This window comes from Octodon degus, unplaced genomic scaffold, assembly GCF_000260255.1.
Source record: "Octodon degus isolate 3935 unplaced genomic scaffold, OctDeg1.0 scaffold00011, whole genome shotgun sequence".
NCBI classification, from domain to species: Eukaryota; Metazoa; Chordata; class Mammalia; order Rodentia; family Octodontidae; genus Octodon; species Octodon degus.
This window is the reverse complement of record NW_004524587.1, coordinates 21544250-21561472: the sequence shown is the minus strand read 5'-3', so window position 1 is coordinate 21561472 and position 17223 is coordinate 21544250. Positions and strand designations below refer to the sequence as shown.

At 35.7% G+C, this 17223-nt stretch overlaps 1 protein-coding gene across 1 annotated transcript in view; it reads right to left on the bottom strand.

Annotated features, from left to right (window-relative positions):
- Window positions 1-17223, bottom strand: part of Cdh8 (cadherin 8) — a 415681-nt gene that overhangs the window by 92636 nt on the left and 305822 nt on the right. Inside the window, 1 exon segment of the mRNA XM_004625918.2 lies at window positions 10416-10458. Within this exon segment, the coding sequence (XP_004625975.1) occupies window positions 10416-10458 (43 nt within the window).

Here is a 17223-nt window from a genome sequence, read left to right as displayed (position 1 = left end):
TCTCTCTCTCTCTCTCTCTCTCTCTCTCTCTCTCTCTCTCTCTCTCTCTGTGTGTATTTGGTTGTTGAAGGGTCTCACTAGGCAGCAAAGACTCATGGTGGTGAACCTCCTGCTTTCAGGAACCCTAGCACCGGGTCCTTGGGGGCAGAGCTGGTGTGGCAAGTGGTGCTGGGGGATCAAACCGTGGTCTCTGCATTTCCCTAATCTTGCCTAAACAGGCACTTCAGTCCACTGAGCTATCTTGCCAGCCCTCAATCCATCTCTTGAAACTGCCCTTATTTGGTTTCTGCTTTGGCTACAATGAAGTCACCATTTTTATGACAATAGGCCAAAATATATATACTATATGAATTAAAAACATGCAAACACAATTCAAAATAAACAATTAACGGAGCTTGACATGAAAGCAGAGTGACCCAGCCCCTTAGTGTCAACTATGCAACATTAAAATGGATAATGTTCATGTACTCCCAGATGTTAATATTAAATGGATTGAATATATTTGAATGAAAGCATAGATATCCATAGTTACATCTGTATATCATTACTTCCTCCAACTGTATTTTTATCTATAAACCATCTGTCCATGTATATTAGAAAAGTAGCTAAGTGTAGAATATGTGTTCTTGTGACAAAATTTAAAGTGGTACATGGGCAAAACATGCAAATCTGTAAGAGTAATGCTTTGTAGACTCTAATGTACTTGTAGAGACAATACAAAAAGCCTCCTTATATTGGGACTGTGCTGCTCAGGATCTTTGTAACTACTTATCTTCATTTCTATTTTATTTCAGTCTTAGCTAAAACTTAGGTCCTCTCCAAAACATACTTCAGAAAAACCTACCTTGTTAAAAGAAAACTACTCAGCTAATTTTGGGCTTAAGAACTGTGCTCTCTGAGTCTGCACCACAGAGTTCCTGAGATGTTGACAGCATGTAAGACATCAAGCTCATCTTGAAACAGAACACGAAAGAACATAGAACTCCACAGCCTTATAAATGGAGTAATTCTTTGTCTTGATGGAGTATGTCATATACTCCAACAAATAATGCCAAAAATGAAGAAGTGCTAGTGCTTGAATTTATTTCTGAATTTCTGAATAATGGGGAAAATTTCTATATATTTCAAAGAATAACTTAATTTCTTTAAAAAAAGTCAAAGACACAAATGATAATTTTCCTTGACAGAATAGCAAAAGACTTAATGAATGAGAGAGAGAGGGAAACGCAATAAAAATGTACTGTAAGCAATTGAGGAAAAAAAAAAGCATGCTAAGTCATCCTTGGCATCTGCAACTTTGCTGTTTCAAATAATCCAGTCATTTATAATGACCTCCTTGACTGGCATCATTGAGGAAAATCTATGAACATTTATTTGAGCTAAAATAGAAAATAATTTACCTTCATGAATTACACCTGCCTGTTATAGCATTCATCAGTTTTTTTTAACATCAATTTTTTAATGTAGAACATTCTCCATCAAAGCACTTGAGACAACCAGTGGATAATTAACCCCTTTGAGTTCTTCCTTTGCTCCATTAGGTGATGCAGAAATTTCAAGCTTGAGGCCCAAACTTGGCCAATTCATTATACTCAATACAATCAGAACTGATAGTGAAGGGGCCAGTGAGATAGCTCAGTGGTCTAAGGATCTGCTTAGACAAGCTTAGACAGGCACAGAGGACCGTGCTTAAATCCCCAGTACCACACGCTGAGCCAGCTGTACCCTCAGGGCTGGCTGACTCAGCAAAAAATAAAAATATAAATATAAATAAATAAATAAAATAAAGAAAAATTAAAAAAAAGAAAGAAAGAAAAAACTGATAGTGAAGTTCCAGTGGCAAATGGAAACACCTCCCCATCAGTGACCTGACCTTGCCATATCAGGACGGCCTCATCTCACCTTCCCATCATCCCTGTGTGCCAAACTATTCACTGATCATGGGCCACTTATTCTCAGGCACCACAATTTCCATAATCCTATGGAGATAGAGTCATAATTCTTCTTTCATAAACAGGATATATGGCTTTAAAGCATCCTTGCCAATGTCTATTCACTCAACAAATATCGACCTCAGACCCACTAGGTACAGCTTTCTTAGAAGCAATGAAATTAATACATATAAACATAAACAGAAAAAAGAAAAAACACTCTAATGTATAGGTAAACTTATTGTAAGAAAAGTGAAGCTAGATAAAAGAGAAAAAATTTTGAAAAGCATTATGCCTTTTAAGGGAATGGACTATCCAAAGTCAAATTCTTTTTCTTAGGGTTTATAAGCAATGTATTAGGAATGTAGTGTTAAATTATGTGTCTAGAGCTTTTCTATTTCTTTTCTATTTATTTTTTTCCAGTAACCAATTTCCTCCTTTCTCTACTGCATTCTGATAACTTGATTCTGAGTACTCGCCCATAATAGAGACATGAAATAAAACATGCTCCTCTCTCTTAGTGAGTCCTGAGGCACTGTAGCTCACAAGCAGATCTATTGGCAACTATGAGCAGCCTCTGAGCATTGGTTTCCACAGGCCAAATAGTCTCCGGAACATTTAAGGCAACTGACATGCTCAAGAGCACATAGGCCATTGTGGAAGGAAACACTCCTTTTTTTCTAATTCTCTTTTATGACGAGAACAAATGAGTTTATTGGATGCTGGCTACTCATGCTAACATTTTAAAAATATTAGGGATGGATAAGTAGAAAATGAACTTCATTTTGGATCATCCAGAATGAAAATATTAAGTGTTTTTTCTCAATTTTTTGCATATCATTATTTTAGTGAAGTATGCTCCAAAGGGCCTAGTTTGGACTTCAGAAACAAATAAAATAAATAAAGAAACAAACAAACAAACAATAAACTCCAGAATTTGATCAGGGTCAATATAAGAATCATGGTAAGAAAAGTTGCTTCATTCAGGAATGCTTCCCTGTTTACACGCTGAATCTCAGGAGAGTCAGAAATTCAGCAATAATGTGCACTATAGTTCCATACATAGGTAGAATCTGTCGTGGTATCCCCTCTGGCTCTAGAAATTTAGATTTTCATCTAATTGGTAAACGGTTATTATAACTCATCAAATCACAGGTATCTTTAGTAGAATGCAAGCTCCATCTGGAAATGAATTTTTAGTCCTGATGTCTTTTTATTTTTTATTTTTTAGTTTTTGTATTTTAGAGAAGGGTCTACAGGGTGTTCAGGGTCCCACTACTAGATCAGACTCATAGTGATTCTCCTGTTTACCACCTTCCAATAGCTGGGGCAAGCACCACCACGCCTGGTCTCAATTGCCCTGGGGACGAGGCTGGCACTACAGGCCCAGGAATAGAACCCGAGCCTCCGCACCTGATTGCTGGTGCTTTAATCCGCTGAGCTGTTTGGCTAGCCCTGAGTCCTGATGGTTTATTGGTGCATTCAGCAGATAGAACAGGGCATGGTACATGTATAAGAGAAAGTCAAGATAATTTCTCCCTCAGGATTTATTGAGAGAATTTATATTAAAATATCAAACAAACAACAGAGCATTAAGAGTTAAATCATGCTTTGTGACAGTTTTTATGTTTTGTGCCAAATTTCAAAGTTGTTTTCTCATTGACTCAACTTCATCTGAGAATCAGATTACATATCATTTGTGCATCAAATTATCTTTCTTGTCATTATTTTAGGAAAAATAAACTATATTCTATTAACAGTTTTCCTAAGAAATTTTGTGCAGTGGGCAACATAAGAAAGGAGAACTTCTGAGGTATATTTGGGCCTATTCCAAAGAAGTACTAGTATAGATTTTCTAAATTATCCAAAGTAGTTAAGTCCTTGACCACTGGAGCTCCACAAACACAGGGTGAAACTGCGATAGAGTGAGGGAAACCTGAGACAGAGGATATGGAGTAGGTTCAAATATCTTCTGTAATCATTAGATTAAAACGAACATTTTTTTTTAATTTGACTCGTGTTTTAACTATTAAATGTATATTGGAAAGTTGTATCTCAATGTTTATTCGGTGAAACTAAATTAGAAGTTGTTATAATTTTCCGTCTCTTTTGGTATTTTCATTAAAATTACAGTTCATGCATTTGCAGCACTAAAAATTACAGTTTTTCCTATAAGCAAGTTGACTCTAATTTATTATATGCCCTGCAAGATCCCCTCCCTCCTACATTTTTACTGGGAGAAACACTGCCCCAAAACACTCTGCTGCAAAAATCCTCCCAAAAACAAACCCTTCCAGTGAGTTCCACTGTGTAGTTTCTCATCAAAATATCCATATGAATTCTTAATTACCCGCATGGGAGCAATTCAGAATTTTATAATTTCAAATGTTGTCTATCCAAGTGACTTTTTTTTTCAGAACTATTCGAGAAAAAAAAAATGCAAGCTTTTAATGTCTTGCACATAAAACTTCTGAGGAAATTGTTGGAATTTGTTCAACACTAAAAAGAATTAATTACTTAATGTAGTAAGGCAATTAAACAAATCATTTAATCATATGAATAACAATGAACCTAGTTTCAGAGTAACAGAAAATGAAAGTAAAGGAAGAAAACGACAAGATAAAACTAAGAAACACAACCGTGCTATTAGCATTTAATATATACTGGTGTCCAACGTATAGACAGCAAAACAAAATAAAGGGAAGTTATAACCTCCCTAAAGTTAGACAATTAATACATGCACAGTTGGATGCATTTATGCATCAAAGTTTGATACATTTCATTCATACCCAATTCTAAAGCACATCCAATTTTTTTACAGTTATGTAACAGCCATAAAGTTAACTTTCTTTCAGACACCACTAAAATCACACACAAAGTCATCTATTCTATTTACAAAGTCATAGAAGAACAGAGGAAATTGTTCAGAGAGGGTAAAATAATTTGGGACAAATACTTCTCCATTTCTTTTTTAAAAAAATACTTTAAGAAATTAAATAAATTACCTTAAAGGATTTTTTTTTCATATGTAGTATAGGGTCTACAGGGTCTCACTACATAGATCGGACGTGCAGTTATCCTACTGTTTTCAGTCTCCCCAGTGCTGGGATTTCATATGTGTGCCACCATGACCAGTCTCAGCCACAATCTCAGTGCACCCTGGAGATGGAACCCCAGCCTCTGCACCTGCCTAAGCAGGCACTTTAGTCTGCTGAACTTGTGGCTGGCCCTTAAAGGTGATATTAAATTCAAAAAGATTGGATCCATTGACAAAAGATAATATGTATTTTTAAGATAAAAGCTGTTGCCAAATGAGACAGAGCATGCCTATGATTCCAGTACTTGGAAGACTAAGATGAGAGTTCAAGATGAGAATGGGGTACATAGTAGGCCCAAAGCTAGGCTGAACTACATAGAGATACTCTATCTCGGAAAACAAAACAACAACAATAAAAAAAAGTTGTCAGCAGAAGTGTCCTTTCATATTTTTGAAACCTTTTGATATACTAAAAGACTCAAGCAAAAAGGATGCATTAATATCATGAACATGAAGAGAATACTCATTTTACAGAGTCACTCGCAAAAGCAGTGTAGTGACCAGAAATGCTTAGTAGATGCCAGGGTGAGCCTGTGGTTACTAACACGGATTCTACCCTTCATGTGTACCTTTCACTTCATCTTTGAGAACTGAAACACATTCTAGTGAGTTGTGGTGAACTTCCTAGTTCAGACCTTAGGTCTGTGACAACCAAGCAAATTATTGTGTTATGTAACAGTTACATAATTTGGTATGTCTATCTAATATTGCTTAAATTACATAATGAATGTTAACTATCTATCGCTTTATCCCTTTTGTAATCATTTGTTCAGTCAAAGATTTCTCTCTACTGGGCAACCCACTCAGATCCCCCTTCTATCCTTCTTTCAGACAGTAGCTTTCTTTCCCCCAATAAATATACTCTGCCTTTATCCTCAAAAGAAAAAAAATAAGGGGCCGGGGAGTTGGCTCAATGGAATAAGTGCTTCCCTGGCAAGCACAAGGGTCTGAGTTCAATCCCCGGTTCTACAAAAATAAATAAATAAATAAGAAAAAAATAAGATTTCTCTCTACTTCTGTCCATCATTAATAACTATTTATCACCAGCTTACCACTATGAGGTTCTCTTTTACTCATATTAGTAATCTTCTCTTAGAGATGTTAGCAAAAAGCAGCTTCCAGCTCAAGATATTCTACTTAAGAGAGTTCTCAAAAATAAAAATGAGATTAACCAAATCATATCATAGGTAGGAAAGCATTAACAGTTAATAAAAGCAAATTTAGCAGAATAAGTGGAGATCACTTTAAGCCTTTTTGGGGAAAAAAAAATTGAAAGGAATTGGCCAGAACTTCACCAAGGGGAGGCGTGTTCTACTCAAGGGCAACAATAACCACAGGCTCATAAAGAAGAAAACACTGCAATCTGGGTGTGCCCCATCACAGACTGGTGGATGACTAACAACTAAACATATTTTACTCTCACATGACCATAATGGACTGCAAAGAGAGTTGTACATCCTTTTCTTGATTACAAGGTTGAGATAATGTAAGAGAAAACTCTGCTAGATTGTAACTCAGAATTAGTTCTTGGTTATTAGTTTTAAAGTCTGCATCCGAATGCTGCATTCTTCTTAGATATTTTAATTCCTTAGAAAAGTTCACTGGATGCATTCCCACCTCAGCCCATTTGCAAGTATCCTGTTCCCTTTTCTTTTCATAAATTTTGATGATATTTTTTTTTGCTGGAGAATTTTATAAGCAAATGAGTAAAATGCAGCAAAATAAAAAAAAACAGCTATAAATATTTAGTCAGCCAGTGAATATTTTCTTTCCATTTACAATGTGATACTATACACATTAGGAGTTAGAGAGATGATAGAAAAGCGTAAGGTACAGTCTTTGCCCTTGATGACGCTATTCTAGAGGGAAGACAGATGGCACGTAGTATGCTGACAAGTTAGATAACACTGCCTCCTCCTTCTTTTAGCTGTAAACAACATGCGCAACTTCCAAAAAGAACTGACAGTTTCATCTGGACCTTGAAGGAAAAATAGTATCCTGAAACATAGACATATGACAAGATATTTAAGGATATAAAATACGTCATCAGAAAGGTCCAGATTCAGGGCACTGTACACACTTTTAAAGCATAGGCCATGAATGCCACAAGTTTTGCTCAAACATTGAAGATAGTATTCATTAATTAATAGTAACGAAGAGATATTTTAATTGATTCATTAGTAGTACTGATATTTTTAATGTGGGCTAAGGAAGAGGCATATTATTTCATCATAGAATGTTTAAAACAAGACTCATTTCTTGTAATTTATATTTTTCAAAGATGTTTAAAATTCTCAACAAATAACAATAATTCCTCCTTAAACTATCTTACTAATTTAGTGGATTGGTTAATGGGCAAAATTTTCTAATTTCATTGTTAAGTGAGAAAGAAGATAAGGCAAATTCAGATTTCACAAGATAACAAAGAGTTTGTATCCCTAAATCATGATTAATAAATATTAGAGACTATCATGTATCATTCAAATTAAACTATGAGAGCCAAAATAAGTGAAATGATGCACATGTACCATGTCGGAGTTAGTCTGTAAGGTAATCTTATTTAAGTCAGGAAGGGAAGTAAAATAATGCTAATTTCTAAGAAAAGCAGGAGCAGCTTTCCTGTCTTCAATCTATTATTTACTATATTCTATCTCTTTCTCTACATTAATTTAGCAAAAATTAAATCACTTTGACAGTATAGAGGGAAAAAAGTTATAGGTAGTACTTTTAAGACATATAGTCAAGACGCCCAGTGTTTCTGGTTCTCACTGTAAGACCTCAAACTGAGTTCTGGTAGTAGAGTAACTCTGCTTTTCTAGAAAAAAAATATATCTCAGCTCTCAAATAGAGAATCCTTTCTTGCTCACCCATATGATGACAAAAGAATTCAGTGATACTCAAAATTTTTAAGAATGGATTGCAGTGAAGTTCACATTTCCTCTACAAACATATCCTTCACTTTGAATGTGTTTAATCTCATTGTTCTCAGCACTTTCTGAAGTAGTCTGAAGTCTTCTTATGTCTTTGGAGTACATGCTCAAGAATAAGGGGACGGATGCCATCAAGTGCCACCCAACACAATGACAGGCTTGCAAAACATCAAGGTGCTGCATCTTCATCTTCTCTCTGCACTAGATCTCCTGGTGCAGTGCGCCTTCAGACCCTGCCTCCCAGTCACATTACCATGAAAAATTAGCATTTTGAATTGATTTGGGGCATCAACGGAACAGCCATGGGCCAACTAAGGACACTTGTAGGACTTGGCCAGTAATTTTGAATAATGATTAGCTGGTAGATTTGTACAGAATCAATAGAGAAATAAGAATGCATTTCATGGGTGGGGGATTGGGTGGATATCTGGAAGGATTGGTGGACTCTTAAGTGACAAGTATTACCAAAACAGTGGATTTTGCGTCAGGTAAAATATATTGATTCAGAAATGCAAAGCAAGATGAGGTTGACATGGGAAGCAGCCACCCTCATCAGAAGAAATATTCATGGCAAATCCATTTCACCAGCAGTAGACTACAGATTCCGTGTAAATTCAGGCCTAGCAATGAGTTAAACGTGTGGAATAGATGTCAACTATTTACTTGTTAGTGAGAAAGCACAGTATTAACCTTAAGAACTCAAAACTTTTATGAGAAATCAAAATGAACTTACCTGAAATAATCAGAAAGCAATCAAATGATTAAACTGTATTATTTAAAATATATACTTTATATATGTATTTTAGGCATTTGATATGTTTATATTCATATGTAGTCACTAAAACATTTTACATGTATATATGGATATATATATGTATATTCATAGTAGTGACATTATTTTACAATAATTCCTCAAAATATCAAGGATAAATAGCAAATTAAATAATTTAAATTATCAGATTAGATAGAAATTTACATAAACTATAGTTTAGCCACTCTATGGAAAACAATGTAGCCAATAACATGATACATATAAAGATGTTTTTCATTGCCTATCAGGGGGAAAGTGACTATTTCAATTGCATAGAAGTTAACCTTATAGAGCATAATTAAATTGGGCTGGTACATAGCTCAGCGGCTTAAGTGCCTGCCTGGAAAGTGCAAGGTCCTGAACTGAATCCCTGGTACGAATAATAGTAATAGTGAATATAGTAAATGGTTATTTCTAGATTTTGAGTTTATAAAGAATATTTTTCTCTTTTACATTATTTCTGTAAATTATTCACAATTTTTAAAAATGTATTTAGGACAAGGTCAACAGGGTCTACAGGGTCTCACTATATTGATTGGACTAGGAATGATTCTTCTGTTTCCAGCCTCCCAAGCACTGGAATTACAGGGACATGCCACCAAGCCCAGTCTCATTAGCTGTCTCAGTGCTCCCTGGGGGCTGGGCCAGCACAGCATGCCTGGGATTAAACCCAGACCACTGTACTCTGCCTAAGCAGGCACTTTGGTCCACTGAGCTATCTGGATGGCCCTCATTCACAAATTTTAATCATGGAAGAGTAACTGATTTTTAATTTTCAAAATATAAATTATTTTTATAGATTATTATTATTTTAATCATTTTTAATTTCCAGTCTTGTGAAATTCTAGAAATTTGCACATTTTTGTGTCCCTAATATGGATAATCCAAGCAAGATTATCTTGTATGTTTTCTGTGGGTTTCCCTCCCTTTCCTTTCACAATATGCAGTAAGATTTTTCTATTGCCAAATGTTTAAGGTAAATCTAAATTTACCTGTTACCCACTCCATTTGAAAATTCACTTTCAAAACCCTTAAAAACATTTTCAAGAAAGTCCCCAGAGAAAAACATTACATACAAAATTACTAGAAAAATAAATAAAATCACAAAGTACCACTAAGAGAAGCCCATTTCCTTTTAGATTTATGAGGTAACTATACCTCCCCAGAACACACTTACAGTGTATGACTATACAAAGCCAAAGTACCAATATTATTTATTCCATATATACTATTGATGTGAAAAAACTCATGTACATTGAGTGTAATATTTAGCAGAATGTGCTGTATTAACGAGGTAGTTGGTACATTATCTTGTCTAGACTAGAACGGTACATTCTGTATGAATCTATAGGTCTATTTTATTCACTGAAAAATGTTTCCCAATGTGTTTTTATCACTTACCCATATTGAAATCCTTTATAGTGTTTAGAAAACTATATTACATTAAACTTAAGTTCTAGTGAGTAAGAATCTCTGAACTTTAGAAGGAAGATTCATAGTCCATTAGATTTTGAACAATGTAGACCTAGCTTCCTGTCTGCACATATTGTAATTTGTGGTAAATAAACTTTTCTCTGATCAGATTTCCAGTGAGTCTGTTTTTATAAATCCTTAGACATCTGCATTAAACCTTTTTGCAATAAGACAATATAGGTATCGCATTCCTAACTGTGTTTATTAAGTTATGGTCTCTATTTTTAATTTCAACACCTTGTCCATTTACCACAACAGATTTCTCTGAGTTAAATAAGGCAACTTTGATTCATATTCTTGGACTATAGAAACAGAGAGAATTTAAACAGCTCAAGAAATGCTCAGTCTCAGAGCTGATTAGACAGCAAAACTAGGCCTTGAGATAAAAAGCAATAATAGTAGGACTAGTATTAATAATAATGAAGATAATGTTGATAATGTATTTGTTTCAACCAATGATAAATCAAAAGGAAATTACATAAAGGAACCTGTGAAGGAACAAGTAAATTAGGACATGGTCTTTGTTCCTACAACATTCTAAATTGTAAGAAGTTTAGCTATACATATATTTCTGAGAACACTCATAACATTTAATACATTCCAATATTTAAAAGAGTAATCTGTATTTTAAATATTATTATTATAATAGTTTAAAATTATTCTGAGACTATAGACTGTCCTTTGTTATCCATTCTATTTGTCTCACCAAATTCATGTGACAATTTAAAAATATGCTCTACAAGACTTTTGAAATGTCTCCCATTGAAAGATGCAAGAATGTATTTCTTGTCCTTTCATGGAACCCAGCTCCTGTGACCACTGGTGTGTGACAAAGTAATAATGTCTTTATTTTTAGGCTCAGTTCTAATATATTATCCAATTCCCCTTCCTTTCCTTTCTTAAGGTAGGACTCTTGGCACCTGAACACCAGGAAATCTTTCACTTTGCTCTACTTGCATGTTTCCAGCACAAGCTCCACCTAAAAGGCAGCTGACAGCTAGTTTTAATTTGCTAGTTGCATGAATGACCCATTTTGGGATTAAGCAGGTGAAATCATATTCTTCAGAGACAAGCTGATTTTGAGAAGCGCTGTCCAAATTTCATATGTGTAAACAAAATAACTGGCATTGCTGCTTTGTTCCACTAAGTTCTGAGTTGTTTGGTATGTAACAGTAGATACTAAAGATTTTAGTGCCTGGGAGTGAGTGCTTCCCTTTGGAAAATTTAAAACACATGAGAGGCTTTGGAGCCATGTTGCAAGCAGGAACTAGCTGAATTTAAATGATAGTGGGAACTGAAAAGTATTCGGGAGGCAGCACTCCTGTAAGACCAAAGGATTCTGAAAAGTTTCTGAGTCTTATTGTAAGATGATTGAAACGAGGAACATGTTCTTTAATTTTTTTCATTACTAGCTATGTTTATTCAACTACAGCTCTTAGTTTTAAAAAATCCCAATTGCCAATTATATACAGAGGGTTTGTGGAGAATGGGTATAGAGGAAACAATTTGGTTAGTATGTTTCCATTTTCACTTCTGTGGGGCAAATAGCTAGAAGATGTTAGATGTTTGTATTCGTGTGTGTGTGTGTGTGTGTGTGTGTGTGTGTGTGTGTGTGTTTAGTTCAGGGTCTACAGGGTCTCACTACAAAGATCAGACTCGTAGTGATCCTCCTGTTTTCAGCCTCCCAAGCACTGGGATTATAGGCAAGTGCCAACATGCCCCATCTCACGTTCTTGAAATTTAAAGGAAAAGCAAACATTATACATTCGTTGAGCTTGCCACCTGTGGGTTATGCAGAATGAAAGCAAATGCATCTGATGAAATTGATGATCTACTTAAAGTGATTCCAGACAGAACAGCAAGAGTGTTAAATGGTTTACTCTCATTGACCAAATAATATGTGAATGAAGAAAAATGATTTTAAAAAGGAACTTTTCCAGGAAGCTTGCCACTTGGATTTGAAAGCTATTTTTCCCCATTCTTATATTCTCCAGAGAAAAACACATCCCACATTAAAAGTTTCAGTTCATAGATGGCACACGGAGTGCGAGGTGATTATCCTTTGATATTACTATTCCAAGAAGATCTTCGTTTTCTCTTGGGAACTCTCTGAGATCTTTCCAAAGGGAGAGTAATTCTTAGAGTCCCTTGCTAAAATCTCCAAAGTGTTGGCCACAGGAGATTCAATAGGTGCTACGTGCTCAAGGCCAAGAAGGGCTCATTTGTGTGTGTGTGTGTGTGTGTGTGTGTGTGTGTGTGTGTCCTGTATGCTAATCAATGGACTAGCAATTTATAAACAACTGATTAAACAGCAACAACAAAACCCTATTCTTTTACCAGCTACTACTATGTAGCTTCCAGCTTCTCTCTCCTTGAATAATGGTGGCTACATACATCATCATCATCATCCAATCGTACTACAGGATACTGGGTATAGGGTAGGCAGGCAATTTGTTTGTTTAGCCCATAACACTTCCCTAAGAAGTTTATCCCCCCATGCTATCCACCTTTATTTGATATAGATGTTGGTATCCTTAACCCTAAGATTGAAAGGATACTGTGCAACAGTTAAACTTTAGCATTAGTTTAGTAGTAATAAAAAGAAATTGTAGCCAAAAGCTTGCTTTGTTGATTTTAAAACATGAGAAAAAAAAAAAAACCTTAATACCCCTTGCATTGAGTCCTTTTCCTTGAACCTAGTGTCTCATACTCTTAAGCAATAGAAGTTGACAGAATTAATCCTACATTAGTATCAGAGCTGCCCTAGCCATAAAGCTGGGCAGATGTTACTCTGTCACTCTTAGGTTGTTCTTGGCACTCAGGCACCACTGACTCCAGATATTGAGCCATCCAGTGAGGAAACTTTTCTGTGGCTAAATCAAAACAAATCCCAGCTTTGCAGCCTCTCGGATGAGCCCTGTGACTCTTCCAGCCCCTGTGAAGCTGCTCCACTTTTAATCATGTAGATGAGAAATAAACTGACCCTGTTTCCCTGCCAAATCATACATTTATGAGCAACTTATTTGATTGTTACTGTTTTAAATCGCAAAGCTGGGATTTGTTATGCAGTAGCAGGCACTTAACATCACTCCTGAATGCAAAATATTAACAATGTTTTAGTTAGGTCTCCCTCCATTTTAGAGTTTGTGGATAAGACTTTTTTCCATAACAATTGGCAGTGTAAACATAATTTTATGTGGGAATATAAGGAACATTAAAAAGTCACCTGATGTTTTATTATTTTCGTATATATTTGTGATATATAGTATTTGAAAAATTGATACCTATGCATATCATACATAGGAGGTTATACCCCCTCTTGCCCTCACCCTCCCCTCAATTTCATTTTAAATGAAATCCCTCAAAATGTGGATTAATATTAATTTTTAATATGGAAAGTATAAGTAACATTACTTAATTTATATGATATGTTTTGAAGGAGATAAGAAAGGAGAGACACAAAAAATAAAAAATTCTATATTTTACAAAGCCTGTTCCTCAATGTTACATAACACACACTCACACCTATGGTAGCATGACACTGAATTTCATGGAGCAAGTGTATAATTTAGCTTATGTACATGGACATGAGTATAATTATAAGTTAAATGAGTTTCTTTCTGCAGTGAGATCTGTAGACCCCCTAAATACTAAATACATAAAAATTAAAATTAAATAAATGAATTTATTTCTCTTAAAAATCATAAGAACAAATACTAAACTCTCTGATATAACTCACATTGTGTTTGACAGAAAAATGGAAGCATGGATGCTTAGGGATGGTACAATTGTCAAGCACTCTGGTGTTCGAACTCTAAAATAAGTGGATGTATTTTAAAGTAAATTTTCCAAGTTGCAGTCAGACCCAGTCCTTACAATGTGAATGATTCTGCTGCTTGATTTGGAAGTAATTGGAAGATTAAAAAAATGTACTTCCAAGAACATTTCTGATTTTATAAATTTCATATTGTAACCTAGTTTTGATACATATGTAGTAGTATTTGGCCACACAAAAGGAAAGTTCATCCATATGCCTTCTCAGTGACGATCACTGCCTAACACTAAGGACCTTCTTTATTGGTAGCCAATGGTTTAAATCTTCTATCTGAAAATTAGCACTACCTGGAAAGCTGCCAAAAACCTGATCTCACACTACAAAAAATATGAATAACATGGTGAGATCCAGGCAATAGCAAGTTTTAGAAACCTCTGTTTGTTGATGTTCTATATTATCCCATTGATATAATGAAATCATGTGATGAAATGTAAGAGTGAATGGTTGCTAGGAGCAAGGGCTAGGTGTGTGAGCTGGGCGGAAGGCAGGGCCAGAAGGGCTGAGGTAGCGTGACTGTTCTGCGTCCAGCTTGTGCTGATGTAAGTGCAAATGTACACAGGTGATAAAATGATGAAGGACTAACTACTGCATGCATTCACACACGATGGCTACTTGTAAAACTGGAAATAACTATAGGAATCAGATTGATTGTATCATATGAACACACTGATTGTGTTGTTGCTCTATAGTTCCACAAGATGCTCTTAGTTTTTGAAAAAACCATGTAATGGGTACATGGGTGTTCTCTGATGCTTCTCAGAAAGGCATGAAAATATATCATTACATGAAGTAGGAGTCTAATTTAAGAAATGATACCATTTGCTTAAAATTAACAAATATGCTGCAAGTAGAATTTCTCAGATCGTGCAAGAATGGGAATCAGTTTTGTGGGTTTTAATTCAGAATCCACTCTGTGGTATGAGCACCACTTACAAAACTTCATAAGAATACAGATTCTCACATGTCCCACACAGAGTCAGAAACTTAGAAGAGAGGGCTGACTAATCTGTACCATAGTAGTCCCTTCAGGGAAGTGTGATACATTTCAAGCAACACTGGTGTAAGGTTTTATTTCATTTTGATTGATAAATATGTGCAGGTAGTAATAAATATGTGTGAAATATGAATGGAGCCTTTCTGCTCAAAGTTTGTTCACTGGCCAGCAATATTATCTTCACCTGGAAAGTTACTAGAAATGCAGAATCTCCATGCCAGACTTAGGGAATTCAAACCTGTGTTTTAACAAGATCCCCAGGTAATTCCTCAGCACAGTAAACTCATAGAATATTTTGTAGTTGGTTATTATATGCATTGCATTATAATGCACCTGTGTTTCTGGTAAGAGCCAGAGCATGTGGGCAACAACTTCCTGTTGAGGGAGCCATGTAAAGTGAGTTGCCTTTGGCTATACATCTTATAAGAATTCCAAAGAAGCTTTGAGCTTGTACCAGAGAGAAAAAGACAAACAGGAAAATGTCTCTTGTACAGTTTCCTTAAAAATCTCTGTTAACAAACACTTTGTAAAATAGTCTAGTCTTTCTTTATTTATTGGGCCCAACTCCTATACTCCAGTTATGGTTTCCAGTCATCTCCAAGAGTAAATGTCTTGAATTACACCTTCTCAGGCCAGGGTCAGAATGGATATCATTACTCAGTCAGACAGCTCAGATGCTGATAGGCTGTACTCACAGAGCTCGTAACAGGAGCCTCGCATCGACCACCCTGGTATAGTCTACCAGGACAGTGAGTGTCCGAACGTTGTCCTCCCCTCCAAGGCATCCCATCAATCCTTCTCTATGAATCGCAGGGCACAGATGCCAAGACTACAGGATGCACACTGGCTCTAAAGCAATACTGTTGGGAGCCAGGGCTGAAAAGACAATCTCTGATAATCCCTGCCTGGCTTTTCTGCATATTTGTCTTTCAAACTTCCGTTCTGTGGCAATATGCAAGCTGAATCCAGTGCTATTTGAATGCACAACTTAAAGCATAAAATGTCATTGAACATTTTCATATTCAGGGTTTCAATTCAAGAAAACAGCAAAAAATCACGTGGAGTCGATAGCTTGGAGATTTTGTGGGGAAGGATGGTTGTTTTGTTTTGCTGAATACATAGGGTCTGACACTGGAAATCGCTTCAAAGCTGTAGAGAGCAGATTAGGATTCAATCAATTTCATAAATCTTGATGGCAAAAATAATGTGAAATATATAAAAGCCTAAGAAAAGTGTGTAACAGCAAAACTCAGACTAACGGAGCAAGGCTTACACTCAATAACAACAGTTGAGTAGGAGAACTACTGCTACTAATTGTGATGTTGCAAATTCTCTGCTAGAACAAGAATAATCAAAAATAAATAATTTATCATGAACAACACATAAATATCACATACATTAATGTGCCTACTGTAATTAGTTGATATTTTCAAAGTGTTGGGTATCATCGCAGGTGCTAGCTATGGCTTCTCCCCTTTAGATCACATGGAATTGCTATGCTACTTTGTCAGTCACATTTCACGAAAAAGAAACTAGAGCTAAGAAACCTAAAATATATTTTTCAGTAGTCTCACTGTTCATAACTGACCCAACCTGAGCTTGAACCAAGGGATGTCTGTTGAAAACTCCGTGTCTCAAGGAAAGCAGAAGGTAGTGTCAGAAATTGTTCAGACTGTCTCATTGCTATTTGTCTCTCAATAAAATTATGGAAAAAATAAAGAATATTCCAAATTTTTAAAAATGAAAGCAGAAGGTGTACTGCTAAGAGATTGGAGAAAGGGAAAACTGACAGAGAGAGTTAGCTGAAAGGTGAACATGTTTTGAATTTATATAAAAGAATGTTCCACAACTTCAACATTTTCTTCTCACACAGATCTGAAATGATGTACTCTGTTTATCTTGAGAAAAAAAGTGAGGATAATTATTACAAGCTATATAAAATGATAATGTTTGCATTCAATTATTAATGCTGCACAGTAACTTTGATAGATCCCCATAAATATCAGAATGCTGCTGCTGTATATTTTCTTTTATTCAGTATTGACACATGTTAGAGATTCTCTCGCATTAGCTAGGGAAGGGAAAAGATAGAGGAAAAAGATGCAGCTAAGGTACATGTAAAGGACAGCATCACATGCACAAAGGATGTCAC